The sequence below is a fragment of the Notamacropus eugenii genome, chromosome 2 (assembly GCF_028372415.1).
Source record: "Notamacropus eugenii isolate mMacEug1 chromosome 2, mMacEug1.pri_v2, whole genome shotgun sequence".
NCBI classification, from domain to species: domain Eukaryota; kingdom Metazoa; phylum Chordata; class Mammalia; order Diprotodontia; family Macropodidae; genus Notamacropus; species Notamacropus eugenii.
Window position 1 is genome coordinate 520395993 of NC_092873.1, and position 24778 is coordinate 520420770.

Sequence of the window (24778 nt, forward strand, 5' to 3'; positions counted from 1 at the left end):
TAAAATTGAAATGGAAAGCAAACTAAAAATTTGAATTCAACAATATGTCACTTTTAGGAAACATTATAAAAATGAGAGATACACACAATGATAAAAGCCAAGAATAGAATTTATTATTTCAAAAAGCAGGGATAGTAATGATGGTCTTAGACAAAATTAAAATATATTTAATCAAAAGTGAAAAAAAAAAGAAACTACACCGTGTCAGCAATATTATTCAATATAGTTTTAGACCATTTAAAATGCCTAGACAGTATATAATACCTGAGCTTATGCCTAACAAAACAGACACTGAAACTATATGAACATGAACATAAAACAATTTTTATACAAATAAATTCATATACAAATAATAGAAGTAATGGTTATTGTTCATGAGTAGGTAGAGTCAACATAATTTTTAAAAGATAGTTTTATGTAATTTTTTTATTCAATGCCAAACCAATTAAATTACTACAAGTTATTTTAGTGTTTGGGAAAAATAATAACAAAATTCATTTTGAAGAGCAAAAGGTAAGGAACTTCTAAGAAACCAGAAAAAAATATAAAGGAAGTAGATTCAGAATAAGACAACAAATTACATTATAAGGGAGAGCATTGTTGAAATATAAAAAGGACAATTTTGATTATTTTAAATTAAAATTGTCGTGTATAAATAAAACCTATGTAGTCAAGAATGGAAGGAATGCAGAAAATCTGGGGAAAATCTTTCAAAAATTGACTCTCAGGACATGATTTGGGTTGAATATTGCAGTGATGAAGGAACTGATGAGCTGGCTGATTTAGAAAAACAAGAAAAGATATGCACCTATGAAGGCAGATGCTATCTACTCGGATAAAAACAGATGACAGGTGGAAATAAGCATTGTATGGTCTCACATATGTGTATGAGTGTCTGTGTGTGTGTGCGTTTCCATAATTAATTCTAGTCTTCTTCAGAGTGGGAGATAGGGAGAGGGTAAATGAAGCAAGAATTACACAGCAGAGAATAAGGGAAAATCGATAAGGAATCAAAGAAAAGCTGTGTAGTTTTGAAAACAATATGTAAAATTAGTTATAGGTTTTCATGAAATGGAAATTTATTGTTTTATATTGAGTCCTCTTCTGTGGTCTGCTGTGTACATGGCAATTTTTTTCTGTTCTCATTTAGTATTTAAGCTTAAAATAAATAAAATATAATAAATAAATAAATAGAAAGTTTAAAATAAATAAAAATAGCAAATAAAATAAAATACAGTTTTTTTTGAAGAAGTTCCTTGTTGGCGGGCATTGTGTCTGTCTGCAGTTTAGGGATGACCTCTCTGCCCCTACCCCACCCATGCACAGTTACAGATTCTCTTTAATGATCATTGGCCTAAAGGACCATCCGAAGCAAATGCAATTATCCCTGCCTGCCTAGTACTCACCTTTTTCTTCCCTGATAGCCTCAATGAGATACCTGGCCTCCTCCTGGATCCGGTCCTCCAGGGTCTTCTTTCCCAAACCAAAGTTTCTTAGGGTCATTAAGGTAAATCTTCTTTGCTGTTTCCACTCTTGACCATTAGACATGATTAAACCTTAACAACAGCAACAGCAATAGCATATTAATATTTTAAGACATCTGTCCTTTTACTGGTGTAGTTATTCTGTCTACTGAAAATGGAATTCAACTGAACAAGCACTTAAAAAAACAGAAACACCTACTGTGTGAAAAATACTGTGCTGGGTATAGGAATAGAAAGGACAGTTCCAGTTTCTAAGGAATTTACACATTAATTGGCGAAATAACACTTAAAGTTCAACTGTAGGGTATATGAAAATACCTGGAAGGCCTAAAGGCAAAGCGGAGGGAGATGACAAGGCCCAGAGGTCTTCAGAGTCTATACATATGTAGACTATGTGCCTTGGGGTCTGTAGGTATGAGTTTCTGATTTGTTCAGAGATGATTGGCAGCTAGACAAACTTCTGCTTTGGTGAAGACCCTGTGGACAGAGGTAGGAGCCCAAGTTTTGCTCTGGATGGCTAGATCCACTTTGAGCAGCCTAAACCATATCACACGGACCTTGCTGACTTCATCCATGTCATGGTCCAGGCAGGGTCTACAGGTGTTGAATGTGCCACAAGCAGGCTGGTTCTCCCCTCTTTGCTTAGTGTCATCTAAGCTGATAAAGCCCCTCCACCTTGCTGACAATACAGTATTAAACAATCATCTTTACTTCTCTCTACCCAAGAATGGGACAGGATAGTAGTAGAAGAGGGACCTTGGGATTGTTCTTTCCCAGGAATTATCTTTGCTAGGATGAACTTGGGGACCAAAACAGAGTTATGGAGGGTGTTCCAAAATGGAATTGTTTAGAGATATTTTGCTTTTTTATTGTTATTTTATCTGTTTTCAGTGTTGTACAATCACTTGTATATAACTTAGAGTTTTGAAGGGTGTCCTAAAATGGAACTGTTTAGAAATATGTTACTTTTTAAGGACAGGGGAGAGGTTGGACTCATTCTATATAACTACCTAGACCCCACAGGAAAAAAGAGAGTGATCGTTCCACAGTGGCCTCTAACCAGGTAAAGAAAAGGTGAGGGAAGACTAATTATTAAGCACCAACTGTGTACTAGGCAGAGTGCTAAGAATTTTACAAATATTATCTCACAACTACCCTGGGAAGCAGGTGCTGTTATTGTCTCTGTTTCACAGTTGAAGAAACAAGTTAAGTGTCTTACCCTAGATCACAGAGGTAGTAAGTGTCTGAGGCTTGATTTGAACTAAGGGTTTCCTGTCACATCTCTCTCTCCACTGTATCACCTGCTTGCCTCCTTCCACCTAACACTTCTCATAGGCAGGGAGAGGTCTTCCTTGGTTTGTGCATTAATGCTGAGTGTATAGTGGTTTAGGAAAATTGTCTTCATAAACTCAGGCCCTGAGAAAGGTTGCATACAAAAAGTCAATAACCCCTTACCCACCTTACTGAAGAGACTCATGAGCCACAATTCAGTTCAGGTGCTAGGCAGCAAGTATGACCATTTATACCACATTTCTAATATTTCTGGTTGTACTTCTGTTTATTTTTAACCACTTTTCATCAGAAGTTTTTCTGTGGACTATTTGTGACATTAGTGCTACAAATAGACTGCACATGCTCATGAAGTTAGTCCATTGTTTACTATCTCTGTGAATGTGTGTGTGTGTGAAAGAGAGTGTGTATGTGTGTGTACACACATGTCCATTTTTTTTCTTCTATACTTGGGCTGATTCCAGGTTTCTCATGTTCTTGTGGTCACCATTGTCCAGTATCTGTCTAAGACCTTTTAAGTGCCAGAGAGTCCACTAAAAGATGTTTAGGATTTTACTACCAATGGGTGAGATGTGTTAGCAACAACATCTATTCAACTGGAAAGTCCCTTCCTTGTAGCTGAGGCTGATTTTTCTCTAAAAAAAATGTAACTTCTTTATACCCCTGACTGTTCTATAAGAATAAGGCTCAAATTTTAATGTGATTTTGATTTTTCCTGCTAGCCTTCATTCTCCTGTATGGATCAGTAGCCTCTCCTGATGGGGTGTGTCTCTATATTGAAAGGAAATCTTTGCAGAATATTCTCCCCATGTTATGGTAAAGAAAAAACCAAACAAAAACAAAGAAACCTTTTTTGGGGGGAAAGGTTATATATTCTATGAGTGAATATCTCATTTTGCTGTAATTATAAGCTTCAACTACTAGATTCCTCTCTTGATTTCTAGATTTTTAAAAGAATATTTTAAACATTCTTTAAAAAAAGAATTGCTTTGGTATATTTTGATTTTCAGATTGTCTACATTCTCCCTGTAACCTTTCCCTCTTTCTCTCCTGGACAGCCATCCCAAATAAAATGGAATTTTTCCATTCTCTTTCAATTTCATTTATACCACAATGCTCCTTTGTGAGATGATTTACCTCAAACCAGTACTTCTCACTTGGTTAATATAAGTTCCTCTTCTGCTAGTGATATATAAATAGGATCATAGGATCATAGGATACTATATGTAGAATTGGAAAATGCACCTTAGAGGTGATTTAATCTGAATTTCTTGATTTACCTGGAGGAAGCTAAGGCTTATAATGTGTAAGGGACTTCCACAAAATCATTCAGGTAAAATGTGACAGAACCAACATTGAAACTGAGTCCCTGAGACTTCACAGTCTGTTATCTTTCCATTACTTCTTGCTGTCTGATAGGTGTATGCTTTCTAATCTATGATTGATCTTTTATGCACATATCATGAAGACCCTACATTTAGACAGGGAGGTCTTTTGAAATTCACTTGTCACCACACTCATTTAGGAACTGCAGGCCTGGGTGACTGAGCTGAGATGCCTTCAACTTCTTGCCTCAAAGCCAGAGTTTTTCCATATTTAGCTGATTTTTAAATAATTGGGCTTCCCATGTCACCAGGGTCTTGCTTTGCCAGCATATTAGCAAAGATCAAATAGAAAAAAGAGACAGTTTGCAAGAGAGAAAAATGAGCAGGGAAGCCCACATGGTGGAGTAAATGCTGGTATTCATTTGAGTTCTATCTTCAAATAGCTTTAAAAATGACTCTAAATAAATTCTTGAGCAGCAGAACACTCAAAAGAGTGAAACAATTTCAAATCCAAGCAGCAAAGTTCTGTCACAACTGGATGAGAATGGAGCAAAATTCAGCAAAGGCAATGTCAGCACAGCACAGCCACAGCAAACCAGGAACAGGCCTTGGAAGTCACTGAAGTAGCAGCAATAGTGGCTGCTTCTGGAGTTCTCAGTCCACAAAAGAGAAGGGAGTAGAACAACTGGTCAGAAGGAGATTATTTGCTAGCACTGAGGTAGGGATATGTTGCTTTGTCCATATTCCAAGTCTCAATCCTGAGTGGCAGTCTCTGGGCAAGAAGCACGACCATAGCAAAGCTTACAACCACAGCGTAGGGGGTTACCTCCTCCCAGATCCAGAGCAGAAAGAAGGCTTGTGGTCACTCTAACCAGAACATGGTCCAAGAGAGTAGTAAACACCTCTCCTTAGATCCTACCACCTTAGAAGAACTGAAAACTCATGAAATGTCTTGATGTATCTCAGAAAATAGCTGCACAAAATCCCTTCATCTTGGGAAAGTGTGCCCTTCACCTGGAAACAGAGCACTACTTTAACAAAGAGTTAAAAGTCAAGTAATAAGCTGGGAAAACGAGCAAATAACAGAAAAAATTCCTCTGACTATAGAAAATTACTATGGTGATAAGAACTATTAAAACACACCCTCAGAAGAAGACAGCAATATCAAAGTTCTTATATCCATAGTCTCCAAGAAAAATATGAATTGGTGTCAGGCCTTGAAAGAGATCAAAAAGAATTTTGAAAATCAAGTAAGAGAAGTAGAAGAAAAATTAGGGAGGCAAATGAGAGTGAGGCAAGAAAATCATGTAAAATGAGTCGATAACTTGGGGAAGGAGACACAAAAACAGCTACCGAAGAAAATAACACCTTGATAAAACAGACTAGGACAAGTGATAAAAGAGGCCCAAAAAAGCAGAGGAGAAAAATGCCAAAAAGCAGAATTGGCCAAATGGGAAATTAGGTCCCAAAACTTCCTGAAGACAATAAAAAAAAAAGTTAGAATGGAGCAAATGGAAACTAATGACTTTATGAGAAATCAAGAAACAGCAAAACAAAACCAAAAGAATGAAAAAAAATAAGACAATGTGAAATATCTCAAAAAAAAAATGGAGGGGTGGAGCCAAGATGGTGGAGTAGAAAGATACACATACTCTAGCTCTTCAAACACAGCCCATAACAAACCTGTGGAAAATGTATTTCAACAAATTCTAGAGCAGCAGAAGCCACAGAATGACAGGGTGAAAGAGATTTCCAACCCAAGGTAGCCTAGAAGGACAACAGGAGAGGTCTATTGCATGGAGTGTTTAACGGAGCACAACCCAGCCTTGGCCATGTGGCACTGGGAGGAACAGGACTGGAACAGGCTTCTGGGGTGTAATCCTCAGGAGCAGCAGCGATTCTCAGATCCCTCAAGCCACAAATGCCAAAGGCAACTTCAAAGGTAAGTAAGAGGACTTTTTCAACTGGATGAGAAGGTATCAGGGTCTTCCCCTGATCTCAGCTCCAGGCAGTGGCAGTTGTGGCAGCTGCAGCGGCAGCAGCACCCATTTGTGAAGCCCTCAGCCCAAATCCCCTGGGGTAACTGAGCAGGCAATCTGACCCTCAGCCCTGAGCATGGTCCTGGGGTGAGGAGGAGCACTGGAATGGTGGAGCTGGAGGTGGTTGTGGAGAGGGAATTTTACTACTCACAGATTCTGGGTAGAAAAAGTGTTGGTTGCTTCCAAAGCAGTGCGCAGGTCAGGAGAGGAGTAAAGCCCTCTGCTTTGATTGTGCCACCTTGGAAGAACTGAGAACTTACAGGTGTCCAGAGTATACCTTCCTCTTGACAAAGGACTCAAAAATCAAATAACTGGCTGGGAAAATGTAGAAAAAAAGGGAAAATATAAGACTATAGAAGGTTACTTTATTGGTGAACAGGTAATTTCTTCCAGTATTTCAGATGAGGAAGAACAATCCATATCTTCAAAGGAAGTCAAGGTTTCCAAAAGCTCCAAAGTAAATATGCAATGGTCTCAGGCCATGGAAGAGCTCAAAAAGTATTTTGAAAATCAAGTAAGAGAGGTGGAGGAAAAATTGGGAAGAGAAATGAGAGTAATGCAAGAAATCATGAAAAAAAGTCAACAGCTTGCTAAAGGAGACCCAAAATATGCTGAAGAAAATAGCACCTTCAAAAATAGGTTAACTCAATTGGCAAAAGAACTCCAAAAAGCCAATGAGGAGAAAAATGTTTTAAAAAGCAAAATTAGCCAAACGGAAAAGGAGGTTCAAAAGTTCACTGAAGAAAACAGTTCTTTAAAAAATAGAATGAAGCAGATGGAAGCTAATGACTTTATGAGAAACCAAGAAATTACAAAAAAGGAATGAAAAAACTGGAAGATAATATGAAATATCTCATTGGAAAAAACAACTGACTTGGAAAATAGATCCAGGAGAGATAATTTTAAAATTATGGGACTATGTGAAAGCCATGATCAGAAAAAGAGGCTTGACATCATTTTCCATGAAATTATCAAGGAAAACTTCCCCGATATTTTAGAACTAGGGGGCAAAATAAATATTGAAAGAATCTACTAATCACCTCCTGAAAGAGATCCAAAAAGAGAAACTCCTAGGAACACTGTGGCCAAATTACAGAGTTCCCAGGTCGAGGAGAAAATATTTCAAGCAACTAGAAAGAACCAAGTTCAGCATTGTGGAAATACAATCAGGATAACACAATATCTAGCAGCTTCTACATTAATGGATCAAAGGACATGGAATATGATATTCTAGAAGGCAAAGGAACTACGACTAAAAGCAAGAATCACCTACCCAGCAAAACTGAGTATAATACTTCAGGGGAAAAATGGTTCTTTCTTTGAAATAGAGGACTTTCAAGCATTCTTGATGAAAAGACCAGAGCTAAAAAGAAAATTTGACTTTCAAACACAAGAATGAAGAGAAGCATGAAAAGGTAAACAACAAAGAGAAGTCATAAGGGACTTACTAAAGTTGAACTGTTTACATTCCTACATGGAAAGACAATATTTGTAACTCTTCAAACTTTTTCCAGTATCTGGGTAGTTGGTGGGATTACACACATACACACACACACACACACACACACACACACACATACACACACACAGATAGAGACAGAGACAGAGAGAGAGACAGAGGCAGAGAGCACAGAGTGAGTTGAATAGGAAGGGATCATATCTAAAAAAATAAAAGAAGGGGGTGAGAGAAGAATATATTACGAAGAGAAAGTTGATTTTTTTTACATTAGTACATGGAAAGATAATATTTCTAACTCTTGAAACTTTTCTCAGTACTTGGGTAGTTGGAGGGATTACACACACACACATATATATATATATATAGAGAGAGAAAGAGATAGACAGACAGACAGACAGATAGATAGATAGACAGATAGACAGACAGGCAGATAGACAGATAGAGAGAAACAAGGTTAGTTGAATAGGAAGGGATCATATCTAAAAAAAACAAAATTAAGGGGTTAGAGAGGAATATATTGGAAGGAGAAAAGGAGAAATGGAATGGGGCAAATTATCTCTCATAAAAGAGGCAAGAAAAAGCTTTTTCAGTGGAGGGGAAAATGGGGGAGGTGAGAGGGAAAAAGTGAAGCTTATCTCATCACACCTGGTTCCAAGAAAGAATAACATAATGACTCAATTTGGAATGAAAACCTGTCTTACACTACAGGAAACAGGGGAGATGGGGATAAGCGGGGTGGGGGAGGTGATGGAAGGGAGGGGAAATGGGAGAAGGAAGCAATTAGAAGTAAACACTCTTGGGGAAGGACAAGGTCAAAAGAGAGAACAGAAGAAATGGGGACCAGGATAGGATGGAGGGAAATATAGTTTTCCACAACATGAATTATGGAAGTCATTATGGAAGTCATTTGCAAAACTACACATATATAGCCTATATTGAATTGCTTGCCTTATCAGTGGGGATGGGTGGAGAGGGAGAAAGGAAGACAAATTGGAACTCAAAAATTTTAAGAACAAATGTTGAGAATTGTTTTTGCATACAACTGGGAAATAAGAAATACAGGTAATGGGATATAGAAATTTATCTTGCCCTACAAGTCAAGAGTGAAGATGGGGATAAGAGAAGGGAGAGGTGTTGGAAGGGAGGGTAGATTGGTGGAAGGAGTAATCAGAATGCTTGGTGTTTTGAGGTGGGGAGAGGGGAGACATGGGGAGAAAATTTGGAACTCAAAATTTTGTGGAAATGAATGTTCAAAACTAAAAATAAAAATAAGCATAAAAAATTAACACCTCCATGAGATGGAAGTCAAAACAGCATACATACCAGTCAACGAGGATCACTTGGGAAAAAAATGGGATGTTTTATATATATATATATGTATACACATATGTGTATGTATATAATATGTATATATATATATATATATATATATATATATATATATATATATATATATATATATACATATGGAATAGATGACAATGGAGGATGGCTAAGGGGCAATCATCTGAAGTGAGACTGGAAATGTAGGAGGGAAACAAATTAAGAGTTCTTTAAATTCCAGATTGAGGATTCTGTATTTTATACAGGGGACAACAGGGAGTTACTGAAGATTTTGGTGATAGTATATGTTCTGACCTGTGTTTTAGAAATAAGAGTTTGGGCATTTTATGAAAGATGGATCTTAATCATTTCTATAAGAAACTACTACTTTACTGAGCAATTTTATTATTCATGTCCCAGTAAAAATACCAAAAATATCACAAAAAAAGAAAAAAAAAAACATTGACCTAGAAAATGGATTCAGTGGAGCTAATTTTAAAATTTGTTGGACAACTTGAAAGTCATCATCAAAAAAAGAGTCTAGACACCATCTTTCAAGAAATTATCAAGGAATAGCAATTCACCCTAAATTAATTCACTTAATCAGTACCAAAACAATCAAACTATAAGAAAATGTAGAATTGGAAAAAAAATAATATCAATCTTCATCTGCAAGTACAAAAAGTAGAGACTATCAAGGGAATTAATGAAAATAAATACTAGGAAACATGACCTAACCCTATCAGATCTCAAATTTGATTATAAAGCAGCAATCATTAAAGTCAATTGACACTGATTAAGAAATAATTGGGTAGTTCAGTGGAATTGGTTAGGTACAGAACACACAGTAGACAATGATAATAACAGTCTACTGTTTGATAAACTCAAGTACCCAGATTCTGGGATAGGAACTTCCTGTTTGACAAAAACTGCTGGGAAAACTGGAAAATAGTGTGGAAACTGGGCAAAGACCAACTCCTGATACCATTTAACAGAATGAAATCCAAATGTATATATGACCTAAGTATAAAGGCTGATGCTGTAAACACATTAGGTGAACAAGGAAGAATTTCTTTTTCAGATTTATGGAGAATGGAGGAACTTATAACCAAACAAGTGATAGAGAACATTATGAAATGAAAAATGGATAATTTCAATTACATTAAATTGAAAAGTTTTATAAAAATAAAGCCAATGCAGCCATGATAAGATGGAAGTAGAAAACTGAGAAAGAATTTTTGTAACTATTGTCTGTGATAGGGGCCTCATTTCTAAAAGACATAGAGAACTGAGTCAAATTTTCAAGAATATAAGTCAATATAAGAATAAATGGCCAAAAGATATGACCAGGCAATTTTCAGAGGAAGAAATTAAAGCTATCTGTGGTCATATGAATAAAAGCCCTAAATCACTATATTATAGAGATGCAAACAATATAGAGATGCAAATCAAAATACCTCTCAGGTAACACATCATATCTATCAGATTAGCTAACTTGATAAAAAAGAAAAATGATAAATGCTGCAGATGTGGGAGAGTTGAAACACTAATTTGTTGTTGGTGGATCTGTGAACTGATTCCATCATTCTGGAGAGCATTTTGGAACTGTGCCTAAAGGACTGTACAATGTGCATATCTTCTGACCCACGAATACTTCTAGTGTTGTTTCCCAAAGAGGTCATAAAAATGGGGAAAAGGACCCATATGTCCTTTATATTAATATTTATAAATTTATAAATATTTATAAAAAATATAGTAACTTTTTGTGATGGCCAATAACTGGAAATCAAGAAAATGCCTATCACTTGAGAAATGACTGAACAAGTTGTGATATGTGAATGCAATGGAATAGTACTATGTTACAAGAAATGATGAATAGGCAAACTTCAGAAAAACCTGGAAAGAGTTGTATGAATTCATGCTGAATAATGAGATAACTAGGATAACATTATGCACAGTAATAGCCACAGTGCTTGAGGAATGCTTTTGATAGACATCTTAGCAATGCAAGGAGCTAAAGCACTTCCAAAGGACTCATGACGCAAAATGCCATCCACATACAGAGAAAGAACTATGGAGTCAGAGTGCAGAATGAAGCAGATTATTTTCTCTTTCATCATGTTTTGTTTATTTTTCTCATGGTTTCTCCCTTTCATTATAATTCATCTATGGAACATGACTAATTGTAACAGCAACAACCACCCTAGCATACCCAGGATGACCTGTTGGCACAGGTTCTTAGATCTGCTTTTCTAAAAGAAAGGTAACTTTTAAGGGGTCAACAATATTCTTAATTATATATAACAGAGAAAATAGAAGGAAAAAACAAAGAAATAAATATCAACAGACAGGAGTTCTAACTATCTGACCATAAACAATATATACATAGTTAACACAGAGACAAGCACCAAAATCTGGGTATTCAAAGTTTGTATGTGGGGGGTGCTTCTTAATGACTACTCAGAATCTCCTCTGGCAAAATCACACAAACACTTCCAATGAGTAAACCCCAAGGCAAAATCCCCCCTCGGAGTATATATAGATTTTCACGATCAGAAGGCTTCACAACCCTTGTTCTTCAGTGCCTAATTAACAAAAGATGTTTAAATTATCAAGCAAACAAACTTTTCCTTTAAACAAGTTTCTCCCCCAGTGGGCTTCACCTGAGACCAATTAATGGGCTGAGGAAGCTCTTTAACTCCCATTAATATAAATCCATTAACATTACACTATGTGAAAATGTGTTTAATTGAAACGTATGTGTAGAGGTCATACAAGATTGTATGCTGTCCTGGAGAGGAAGGGGAAAAAATTTAAAACTTATGGAAGTGAATGTTGAAATCTGAAAAAAAAATAATACATTTTGGGAAAAAATAATTTATAAGGAAAACTGCCCTCATATTCTGGAACCAGAGAGTAAAATAGAAATGGAAAGAATCCACTCATCATTTTCAGAAAGAGATCCTAAAATTAAAACTCACAGTAATATTATAACCAAATTCTAGAGTTCTCAAGAAAGAATAAAATATTGCAAACAACCAAGAAGAAACAACTCAAGTATGATGGTGCCACAGTCAGGATAACAAAAGATTTATCAATTTCTACTTTTTAAAGCATTGCAGTGCTTGGAATATGACATTCCAGAGGACAAAGGGACCAGGATTACATCCAAGAATCATTTGCCCAGAAAAAAATGGATAGTCAATGAAATAGAAGACTTTCAAGCATTTTTGATGAAAAGCCCAGAACTAAATAGAAAATTTGACTTTCAAATGCAAGACTAAAGAGAAACAGAAGAAAAAAGACAAATTGGAAAGGGAAATCATAATGGGATTAATAAGATTTAACTGTGTACATTTTTACATGGGAAGAAGAAATTTGTAATACATAAGACATTTATCATTATTAGGAGAGTAAAAAGAAGCATATATAGACAGAGGACATAGGTGCGAGTTGAATATGAAGTGAGGATATTTTAAAAAAATTAAAGAGTGAGAGAAAGGAATATACTGGGAGAAAGAGAAAGGGAGAGGTAGAATGGGATAAATTATCTCTCATAAAAGAAGAAAGAAAAAAGCTTGTAGAGTGTAGAGGAAGAAGGAGAAAGGTGAGGCAGAGTGAATGAACCTTGATCTTATGAGAAATGCCTCAAAGAAGGAATAACATTCACAGTCAATTAGGTATAGAAATCAATCTTACCCTACAAGAAAGATGAAATGGAAGGGCATAAGAGAAGTGGAAGTGGGATGACAGAAAGGGAGGGCAGATTGGGGAATGGATGTAGCCAGAAGCAAAACACTTTTGAGGAGGAACAGGGTGAAAGGAGAGAGAGAATAAAAAACTGGGAGCAGGGAAATAGGACAGAGGGAAATAGAGTTAGTGATAGTAGTTAGAAAAAGATTTGAAGCAAATTTTTCTGAAAAAGGTCTCACTTCTCAAACATAAAGAGAAGTTTATAAAAATAAGAGTCATTTCTCAATTGAAACATGATCAAAATATATGATCAGTTTTCAAATGAAGGAATCAAAGTTATTTATAGCCATATGAAAAAATTCTCTCACTATTGATTCAAGAAATGCAAATTAAACAATTCCGAGCTACTATATCATCCCTATTAGATGGGCTAACAGGAAAGAAAAGGTAAAAGACAAATGCTGGACAGGATGTAGGGAAAAGAAGATATTAATGCATTGTTGGTAAAGTTGTGAACTGATTCAAGCATTCTGTAGAGCAAGTTGGAACTATTCCCAAAGGACTATAAAACCATGCATACCTTTAGATCTAGCAATGCCTCTACTAGATTTGTATCCCAAAAGAGATAATAAAAAGAAAACAAAAGGAAAAGACCCAATATATACAAAAATATTTATAGCAGCTCCTCTGGCCACAAAGAATTAGATCTTGAAAGGATGACCATCAATTGGGGAATGATTGAACAAGTTGTGGTATGTAATTATAATAGAATGCTATTGTAATAGAAGAAATGATAAACAATATGCTTGGAGGGAAAAAAAACTGGAAAACATGGAATGGGCTAATACAAAGTGAAATGTACTGTGAACAAAGCAACAGCAATATTAGAAGACAAAAATTATGTATGACTCAGCTACTCTCGTAAATACAATGATCCAAGAAAATTGTGAAGGACTTTTGATTAAAAAATGCTTTCAATCCCCAAATAGGTTTTGTGTGTGTGTGTGTGTGTGTGTGTGTGTGTGTGTGTGCATGTGTGAGTGTGAGTGTGTTGTCTTTCACAAATCCACATATTATGGATATGTGTTTTGTATGACTACACATGCATAATCTAAACGAAATTGCTTGCCTTCTCAATGTGGGAGGCAGAGTGAGGAAGGAAAAGAATTTGAAATTCAGAGTTTTAAAACTGAATGTTAAAATTGTTTTTACAAATAATTGGTGAAAAATAAAATACCAAATAAAAATAACCTTAAAAATAAATAAAAAGAGGAAAAATAAGAAAAAAGAACCAAAAATTTTGTGGTCATCTAGACAAAAAAAGGAAAGAAACAGAGAGATGTGTCTGGGTCAAGAGAATCATAGGAACTAACAATGGTTAGAAATTTCTTATGATGTAATCTGATAGACAGGCCCACATCAGTAATCTGAAGTAAGTTAAAAATTATTCCATATGTAAAACGAGGGAAGAGGAGCTTGTAGAAAGTCAGGGGAAGTGTATTGATGTTAAAGAGTACCTGGCCCCAGAGAGCAAAACCAGGAGTAATCAGACAAAGAAAGTACAAGGAGAAGAATAGAAGTTTGAGGGAAGTACAAACTGCTGACCAGTTAAACTTGTCTTAGAATGTTATGGGCTTCTTTGAAAGGTTTTGGGCTCCCCATCCTCAGAGGTCTTCAAAGAGAGTCTGGATTACTATTTGTTGAGAATATTGAGAGGGGATTCCAATTCATGTCAAGGCAGTCTTGGGCCTTATGCCTCTGAGATCCCACAAATCTCTAAAATGCCAAAGTCATATGAAACAATGCTCTAAAACACTGTCTAGTAGGGAAATGCATATCAAAACAACTTTGAGGTACCACCTCACACATATCAGATTGACTAATATCATAAAAAAGGAAAATAGTAATAGTTTGAGAAAGTGTGGGAAAATTGGAACGCTAATGCATTGTTCGTGGAGTTGTGAACTGATCCAACCATTCTGGAGAACAATTTAGAATTATACTCAAAGTGGTAAAAAACTGTGCATGCCCTTTGACCCAGCAAAACCACTAGTAGGTCTGTACTCAAAAGAGATCATAAAAAGGAACATTGATGGAAAGTTAATTAAATAAGTGTCTCACATCTAAAATATCAAAAGAACTTAATCAAATATAAAAGATTATGAGTCATTTCTTAACTGAAAAATGGTCAATGAATGTGAAGAGGTAGTTTTCTAATGCAGAAATCAAAGCAATACATCATCATATGAAAAATGTTTTAAATAATTATTGATTATAGAAATGCTGATTTAAATAATTTTGAGATGTAATTTTATACCTACTAGATTGGCTAAAATGATTCCGGGGGAGGGTGACAGGTGTCAGAAATCATGTGGAAAAATTGGGAAGTAATTATTGGTGGAGTTGTAAACTGGCCCAACCATTATGAAGAGCCATCTGGAAATACACCCACAGTGTTACTAAACTACCTTAAGCCTCTGACCCAGCAATATCACTACTAGGTCTACATCCAAAGATGATTAGGGAAGTGGGAGCAGAACCTTTGTGTTCTAAGATCTTTATTATAAGTTCTCTTTGTTGTGGCAAAGAAATGGAGATTATTGGAATGCCCATCAACTGGCTGAAAAAGTTGTGATATATGATTATGATGGAATATTACTGTTATGTAAGAAATGATGAGCTCAATAATCATAGGAAAAAACATGGAAAGACTTGCATGAAATACTGAACACTGAAACAAGCAGAAACCAAGAAAACATCATATAATATAACAGAAATATTGTTTAAGCAAGACTAAGTGTTTAAGTTATTTTGTCTATTATAAACACTCAAATTAACTATCAAGGATACATAAAGAAAAACACTATCTGCATCCAGAGAAAGAAATGATGAATGAAAATTACGTGTGGAATAATCACACATGCACACAAACACACACACCTGTTTTTGTCAAATTTTAGCCATCTCTAGGGAGGGGAGTGAAGGGAAGGAAGAAAGGAAAAACAGATATTTAAATAATATTTTTTTATATTTGAAAAGCATATTAAATTTTGCATAGTAGATTTTCAATTTCATGTGCATTCTTCTTTTGATTGTACTTTGTTCAAGAAATGTTGTTTTTATTCCCTGAATTAAAAATAGACTTTGACCTGGGGCTTTGATTTTACTGAGTTCCTCCAGATACGGGTGGATTGCTGGCCCGCACACCATAGTGTGTCAAAGGGCCTAAAGACAGAATCATGAATGCTTCAGAATTGGAAGGCATCTCAGAAGTCATCCAGTCCAATTGGTACCCAGCAAATAACACCAACAAAACACACTGAACAGCTTTTCTTGGAAACCTCCAATGAGGGGGAATCTACCACCTCTGAAGGGAAACTATTTCATTTTCAGGTACCTCTGATGGTTAGGAAACTTTTGCTAATATCAAGCCAAATTGTACCCCTGTGCAACCCTCATCGTGTGCTGTTTGTTCTGGTGTGAAGAAAAAATAAATACTTTTCTATTAACAGGGTATTCAATCACTCAATGAGTCATCATGCCTCTTTTCAACCACCAACTTAGTCTTCCTGTCCTTAAGTTAAACACTCCAATCTCCTTCTATTGGATGAATTTGAATCCCTTCATCATACCAATTGCCCTCCTTCTCAATCTCATTCCTCTACCCTCCATTCCCCACTCTTAGATACAAAGTTAGGAAACTTCAAAGGGCTATTTTTTTCTATCATGTTTCTTCTAGACACAAGACTTCTATAATAGGTTGAAATCCTTCAGGAATAATGTAGGACAGGAATCATAGATGGAGAAGAAAAATATTTATCATAATTCAAAGAACTCACCATGTGATTTAAAGATATGGAAGTGGATAGGAAATGGGGGACGATCAACAAACACCTGGCCTTGGTTGACAAGGACCTCCTTGATGAGTGGCAATCCAGTTACCATTATAAAATCATAACCAAACACATGCATGTAGAAAATATTTCCATATTTCTTGGCAAACTGAAAAACATAATTTTGATTGCAAATTTATATAGCCTTTTAGGCTATTTTTGTCTATGTTGTTATCGATAACATTCTAGCAATGTGAAACATCAATTCCAATGGAGCCCACTCAATTCAGCATGATCCAATTCCACTGAAGTCAGTACAGATCATCCCAACAAACAGTGAATCATGCACCTATATCCCAAGCCTTGTGCTAGGCTCTGAGAAAACAGTCATAAATATCAGAGTTCTTTCCCTTGAGTGACTAGCATTGGAAGGAAATTATCTGTGTATATATTATATATATATATATATATATATATATACACACATATATATATGTATTACATATATATACATATATATGCAAATATAGAATACATGCAAAAGCAATTCTCAATGATTTCAGAGGACACCAGCACCTGGCAGGGGTCGGGAAGGCTACCTGTAGGAGATGGCCCTCTGAAACTGAGTGCTCATGGAAACTGGAAATTCTAAAAGATTCAGGAGAAGAATGAATATATTCCAGGCTCTGAAGTGGCTGCTACATTCAATGCAGCACACTGGTCTACAAATATGTGACAAAAAATAACTCAGAGCTTACTACCTGGGAAAGACTTAGAGGTCAATACTTGAACCATTAGCAAGTTCATTAGAGTGGTTAGAAGGTAAGTTTCCAAAGGGCAGGGTCAATTTTATTTTTGTTTTCTTAACATCTAGCACTTGGTATAGTACCTGGCCCATAGCAGGTGCTTCTGAAATTATTGTTATTTGATTGTGCCTTTCCCCCATTGACACCCATCAAAGCCCTTTCAAAATGAAATAGGTGGCCTTTGAGAGGAATTAAAGAAAAAATCAACAAATGCTACTGCAAACATGGTCATGAGCTTCTCTAAACTTAGCAAGTCTTGTCCTCAGGTAACAGACACTTGAAAATCTGTCAACACACTATTGTCTGCAGTCATTGGAGCTTGTAAGGGCCCAAGAATGTTGATCTTCTGCTTCAAGGACCTTAGACAAGGATATCAAGTTGATAGCTAATGATGATAACTATCAGGACCTAGGAATATTAGACTTCAAAAAGAAAAATAAAATGAGATAAAAGGTGGGATATTATAAGGGCTTATGACTAGGATGAGATACTACCTTTGACTCCCTCAGGAACCAGTCACTGAACCTTTTTCCAAGACGTATTTTCTGCATAAAGAGTAGCTACCTCAAAAGGGTATTCTGAGGATTCAATGGGTTAATGCCTGAAAAGTTCTCTACAAATGAGCAAGGGCTACATCAATCTCATCTGGGAGACAGCATGGGATAGTGCATAAAGACCCATGGTTCATGTTCCCCCTCTGACCCAGGCCAGCTGTATGACTCTTCCCAAAGCACTTAACATTAGAATATCCCAGGTGTCCAGTGGGTTTCTCCTATATCTGTGCTTAGCTCTAGGCTGTGTAACACTTTATCAATGACTCATATAAAAGCACAGATGGGGTGCTCACCTAATTTCTATTTTGGGAAGGGTAGCTAAGTGATGGAGTAAACAAAAAAAATTGATGGGCTGTGGTTGGACTGAAGGCAGTAAGGTGAAATTCAAAAGAAATAAATGGAAAGTCTCACACTAAATACCAAAAAATCACAACTATACTTTCTTTGAAAAAGATCTGATCCACGGCAATTTGGTTTTCTTTTTTTACAATTTTGATAACTGCATTTCGTTATAGTCAGTTTACTTTATTTTCCTATTTTTATGCATTTAAAATCACAGTTCTGAGGAATATCCATTAGTTTTACCAGATTGACTTCCAGAGGGGTCCAGAACACACAAACAAGGTGAAATATTCCTTATAGGGGTTGGGTATAGTGGATCTAATATGATCAGGCAGTGTAATATGTTAGATTAAAAAAAAGTTGTTAGTGTTTGGTGAAATTAATTGAAAGGAACACTACTGGGATGTTGGCAGCATATTGACATCAGGAATTGACCAATAAGGCAAGTGAATGTCACAGACATGACATGGCTTGTCCAAAGTCTTAAGATCAAGGTCAAGGACCGTGGGTCCTTACCCTGATGTCTGTGTGTGTGTGTGTGTGTGTGTGTGTTTGTGTGTGTGTGGTGTTGGTAGTCGTGTCCCTTTGTTGGTCTGGTGAATATTATGGGTCCCTTCTCAGAAGAAAATTTTTAAATGCATAAAATAAAATATATAGGATTACAGTGAAAACCAAATATACTTTTAAGAAAATACTTTTCACCAAAATTCCATGACCCCAGTGAAGTACCTCTGATTGTAGAGTTTGTGGGGACCTCAGATACTGCCTATGCAATTTTATGAAGTGCTTACCATGTGCCAGGTACTGTGTTCAGCAAAAGACAGTCTCTCAAGGAAGTCACTTATCACTTTATAGATAATAACAATAGTAATGCTAGCCAATATGTGTGCAATGCTTATTGTGCGCCAATCACTGTATGAAGCACTTTACAATTATTATTTTATTGCATCAGAATCATAGAAAGTGAGGCAGAAAGGGCTTTGGCAGTCATCTAAACCTGGCCACAAACAAAAGGACAATGGCACACCCCAGAAATGATGAACATATGACTTTCTTGAGGTCCCACAGGTCAGAAGGGGATGTGAACCCAGACCCTTTAAGCTCCAAGCCAGACACTTAAAGCTGCTTCCTAGTAGGGCCAGAGCAGGGATGGACACCCATACTTGTGGCTTCCCAATCCCATACACTCCCCAGGGCCCCAGTTCCCATGCCCCCTCCCTCACAGCCAATGGATTCTCACCCTCTCATCTCACTCCTTACCTTTTCAGTGTTGATTCGGGGACTTTTAAAGTCCATCTGGAAGACATTGCCCAATATTGGCAGCCCAGGAGGGCCAGGGGGGTAGGTGGGATGCTGCTTCCTCCTCTGCAGATACTGTGCAAGGATCAGGAGAATGGCAGAGAGGAGCAGGAGGGTCTGCAGGGGGGCTCTTTCCCAAAGAGAAGGGAGCACGGTTCCCGGAGGGAGCTGCATCTTTCCCCAGTTCTAGCACTAAGGCCAGAGAAACCAAGCTCCTCCTCCCTCTTCCTCTTCCTGCAGAAACAACAACAACTTTGGGGCCAATGGGAGCAGGGTTCATGTGAAGGACAAAGCTCTGTTTGTTCCCTTGGAGCTGCTACCTTGACTGGTTTTATAGGTCAGGCAGTGAGAGCTCTAGGGAATGTCAACCTCCCCTCTGTGCCTCTGCCCTCTGTCAGGGTCTGCCTCCTGGGAATAAACATGTTGTATCCCTAGTATCTTCCACCTGGAAAAGAAGACTGGGTGTTTCTCCTAGGAACTAAAGAGACAATTTGACCAGAGCAACCTGGGAAGGTTCCATACACAGACAGATCCAGCTAGTGGGGCCAAAATCACAGGCCAGATCTGTGAGGCAGGAATTGACTCAGGATCTTGTTCCTTTATTTTCGAGAGCAGAAAGCTGAGTTCCAGGGAAGCCAGGAAACTGATGAAGTCCCTCAGCTGTTTGTAAGTTTCAGAGCCTTCATTGGAACTTGGCTCACCTGGCTTCAATTCAGCACAATTTTCCCTCTTGCAAAATGTCTCCTAATGGTCTTGAGGACTAACATAGAAGAGCTCTAAACTCTAGTGTCTGTGTGTGTGTGTGTGTGTGTGTGTGAGTGTATGGTTGTGTGTGTGTGTGTGTGTGTTAGTCCTTCATTGCCAAAGAATACCATGCCATCACAGAAATGGTGACATGACTTGAACTTGACTTTGTTTTGAGTGAGGGAGGGCTGTGCAGGTCACCAGCCTCACTTCTCCTCCAGAGCCATCTGAATCCAGTGACCAGATATTCATCAGGATGACTGGAGATGACCCAGGATGAGGCAATTGGGGTTCAGTGACTTGCCCAAGGTCACACAGCTAGTGAGTGTCAAATGTCTGAGGTGAGATTTGAACTCAGGTGCCCCTGACTCCTTTACTGGTGCTCTATCCACTGTACCACCTAGTTGCCAAACCTGGGGTTCACGGAACCTGCTAAGGTCATGTGGCTAGATTTCAGTGAACTTGAATGGGAGGAAACAATTTAAATATATAAATAATTTAAAATTTATTGAAATAGTATAAAATCCCCATAGACTTTCAACAAAATTCTAATACATTTGGAGCAAATTAAGTAAAATGCCAGTGTATTTGGAACATAATTCTAATACAGTTGGAATAAATTGGAATAATTTGAATGAAATCCCAATATAATTGGAATAAATTGAAATGAAATTAAAATGTCATTAGAAGAAAATGCAATAATTGGGATATTTTAATATGATTTGAATAAATGGGAATTATTAGAAAAATTGGAATGATTGAAATAAAATTCAATAAAATTGGAATTTCCTTTGCAATTCTATGTAAATTATGGGGTGCTTAGGCCCCAATTCTAAAATCACATTTCTCTTTAAAAATCATATTTCTCCCTAGCCTCAAAACACTATCCCAGTTTCTCCCCAGCCCAAGGACACAGTCTGTCCCAGCAGCAACTGTTATCTTCTTTCCTGCTATGGTAGCCAACTGCACCTATACAATTTATTAGTCTGAACCAGTTGTGTACTGACTGAATGGGCTGTGCATTCAGTCATAACAACATTTACTACTCACTGACCAATCATATGTATCCTAGACTTAGAAATACATGTGTTCCTTTACATATATCTTGTCTAACAAGACATTGATGAGAGCAGCCTGGGTTTTTCCTCAGTCAGCCCTGACCATTGGTTGACTTAGTGATGTTTCAGGCCTAAAACCATACTTCCAGGTAGCCTGCATTTGCTTGGGCTATTTCCCAATTAATTCTGGGTAAAATACCTGTGCAGTAGATACCATAAATGCATGTTCCTTTAAGAACAAACCACTCCTTAATCACTCCCTAATCTCTCCCCAATCAACAAATATCCTATATGAAATTTACCTGTATCCCTGTAAGGTTACAAGTTCCCTAAAAGCTCTTGCCCCCTGAAAAGTATAATAAATCTATACCTTGACCTCAACACTGCTTGAATCTGTGAGTTTATTCCAGGGGACCTGCTTCTAGCATTTTCATCTTTGTGGGGGTCCCACCCCCTCTTCTAGCCCTTATAAGTAGCACAACTAAGGCTGTTACAGAAAGATCATCAAAAAGAGCATAGGAACCATATTACAAAAAATATTTATAGCAGCTCTTTTTAAGGTGACAAAGAATTGGAAACTGAGGGCATGCCCATCATTTGGGGGAATGCTTGAATAAAGTGTAGTATATAAATATAATGGGGTACCATTGTGCTATAAGAAATTATGAGCAAGCAGATTTCAGAAAAAAAAAAAAACTTGGAATGACTTTTGTGAACTGGTGCTGAGTTAAGGGAGCAGAACCAGAACAGCACCATTGTAAGACAGACTTACATCTTTTCAGCTATGCAAAGATAATTCCCAAATAATCTTGATAGAAAATCCTATCTACATCGAGAGAAAGAAATATGGAGTCTGAATGCAGATTGAAACAAATTATTTTCTCATTGTTTTCTTTCTCATGGTTTTTCTCTTTTGTTCTTATTCTTCTTTGACAACATCACTAATACAATAATATGTGTAATATAATTCTGCATGTAAAGCCTATATCTGATTGCAGGCTGTCTTGAGGAAGAGATAGGAAGGAAGGTGGAGAATGGTAGAACTCAAAATTTATAAAAGTGAATGTTAAAAATTAAAAATAAATATTTTTTTAAAGTTTGTCCCTCTGAAAAAGGATCCATAGACTAAAAATACAGACCAAGGGCTCCAGGAGAAAATGAAAGTAGAAATCATCTTCTCTGGTAGGTACTTCTAAGTGCTTGGAACTGATTTTCAAACCTTCTTCAGTCTTTGAGTTTGGGACCAGGAACCAAGGATGAATGAACATCCCTGTGTTTTCCCTTTCAATGCCTTCATGGAACAATGAGCAGAAAGCATGAATTGGAGTCAGAGGGTCTGGGTCTGAATCTTCCACTTTTCTTTCCCTGAATCTCTATTTTCTCATCTGGAAAAAGGAGGCTGCATTATCAGGGGAGCCAAATGCAAGACCCCAACCTAAAGCATCATAGCTCATCACTCCTGAGTATGAGCAGGCCCAGATTAAAATGTAACTGAGAAATGTTTAACAAAATAAAAATACCACAAAACATAGATAATGCCAGTGTTTGCCTTTTTAAGCCTGCAGGTTGACACACCTGACTTAGGTGACTTCTGAGATCACTTTCCACTCAAAATTTCTGCTCTCTTCTTCTTGAATGAAAGGCTATGTCCCCTCTTCTCAGGCACCGTGTAAAAAAGGTAAAAGATAGGGAGATTGCTTTCATGGCAAAAGGGCAATCAATGACCCACAATTTATTTATGAATCATAAAGGATTTATTGGGAAGAAGTCACAGAGATTATAGGATGAGGGTCAAATATATGATCTCTTATGGCAAAATGCCTTTCACATCCAGGGAAAGAACTAAGAAATTCCATTGCACAATGAAGCAGATCATTTTCTTTTGGATTAGGTTTTGGTTTGCGTTATCATTTCTACCATTCTTTTTAATTCTTCTATGCAACATTTAAATAAAATGTATTTAATAGGAATGTATGTGTAGAACCCATATAAAACTGTAGGATATCTCAGGGAGGGAGTGGGGAGGTAGGGGGGAAGGGCAGAAGGGAGGGAAAAAATCTAAGATATATTGAAGTGATTGTAGAACAATGAAAACAAACCCAGGGACTAAATGAACACAATTACAAGATACTTTTCGCACAAATAAAGTCAGATCTAAGTAAGTGGAAAAACACCAGTTACTCTTGGGTAGGCTGAGCTAATATAATAAAAATTTACTTATTCAGAACCATACCAATAAAATTACTAGAAAAATATTTTCTAGAGCTAGAAAAATAATATCAAAATTCATCTGGAAGAACAAAAGGTACAGAACACCAAGGGAATTAATGAAAAGTAAAGGGGAAGGTGGCTTAGCCCTAGCAGATCTCAAATTATATTATAAAACAGTAATCTTCAAAATCACTTGGTACTGTCTAAGAAATAGAGAGGTAGACCAGAGGAACAGGCTAGGTACTCAAGACACAGTAGTCAATGAATATAGCAATACACTGTGTGATAAGACCAAGGACCCCAGCTTCTGGGAAAAGAACTCAGTTTGACAAAAACTGCTGGGAAAACTGTATAACAGGGTGGTAGAATCTTGGTATAGACCATTGGCTGACACCCTACACAATAATAAAGTCCAAATGGATGCATAACCTAGGTACAAAGCCTGATATTATAAATGCATTAGGGGAGTAAGTAATAGTATATTTGTTAGATTTATGGAGAATGGAGAAATTTTTGACCAAACAAGAGACAGAAAACATTATGAAGTGCAAAATGGATAATTTTGATTACATTAAATTGTAAAGTTTTTTGTACAAACAAACGCAATGCAACTAAGTTTAGGAGGGAAGCAGAAAACTAGGAATGAATTTTTGCAATTATTGTCTGTGATAAAGGCCTAATTTCTAAAATATACAGAGAAATGATTCAAATGCACAAGAATCCAATTCATTCCCCAATTCACAAATGGTCAAAGGATGTGAACAGGCAATGTTCAGAGGAAAAAATTAAAGCTCTCTATAGTTATATAGAAAAATGCTCTAAATTACTATTGATTAGGGAGATGCAAATCAAAACAGCTCTAAGGTACCACACCTATCAAATTGACTAATATGACAAAACAGGAAGATGATAAATGTTGGAGAAGATGTGGGAAAGTTGGAACACTAATTCATTATTGGTGAAGATGTGAGCTGATCCAACCATCATAGAAAGCAGTTTGGAACTATGTCCAATGGGCTGTGAAAATGTACATACCTCTTGACCCAGTAATATCTCTTCTAGGACTGTATGCCAAGGTGATCATAAAAATGGTAAAGGGGCCTGTATGTACAAAAATATTTATAGCAGCTCTCTTTGTGATGGCCAAGAACTAGAATTCGAGGGGATACCCATTAATTGGGGAATGGCTGAACAAGTTGTGGTATATGAATGTAATGGAATACTATTGTGCTATAAGAAATGATGAACAAGGAGACTTCAGAGAGGACTGGAAGGACTTATACTAACTGATACTGAGTGAAAGGAGAAGAACCAGGAG

At 36.9% G+C, this 24778-nt stretch overlaps 1 protein-coding gene across 3 annotated transcripts in view; it reads right to left on the minus strand.

Moving 5' to 3' along the window:
- Positions 1–19661, minus strand: part of LOC140530239 (cytochrome P450 2J2-like) — a 47149-nt gene extending 27488 nt beyond the window's left edge. Inside the window, exons 1-3 of one of the 3 annotated variants that reach the window (XM_072649668.1) lie at positions 19409–19661; positions 16453–16615; positions 1407–1556 (exon numbers count right to left, since the gene is read on the minus strand). In XM_072649668.1, coding sequence (XP_072505769.1) covers positions 1407–1556; positions 16453–16615; positions 19409–19621 — 526 coding nt within the window. In that variant the 5' untranslated portion in view covers positions 19622–19661. Of the gene's footprint in view, positions 1–1406; positions 1557–1802; positions 1962–16452; positions 16616–19408 lie in introns of those variants that run through there. The other 2 variants (XM_072649669.1, XM_072649671.1) reach the window with 2 other exon arrangements.
- Positions 19662–24778: the final 5117 nt, after the last annotated feature.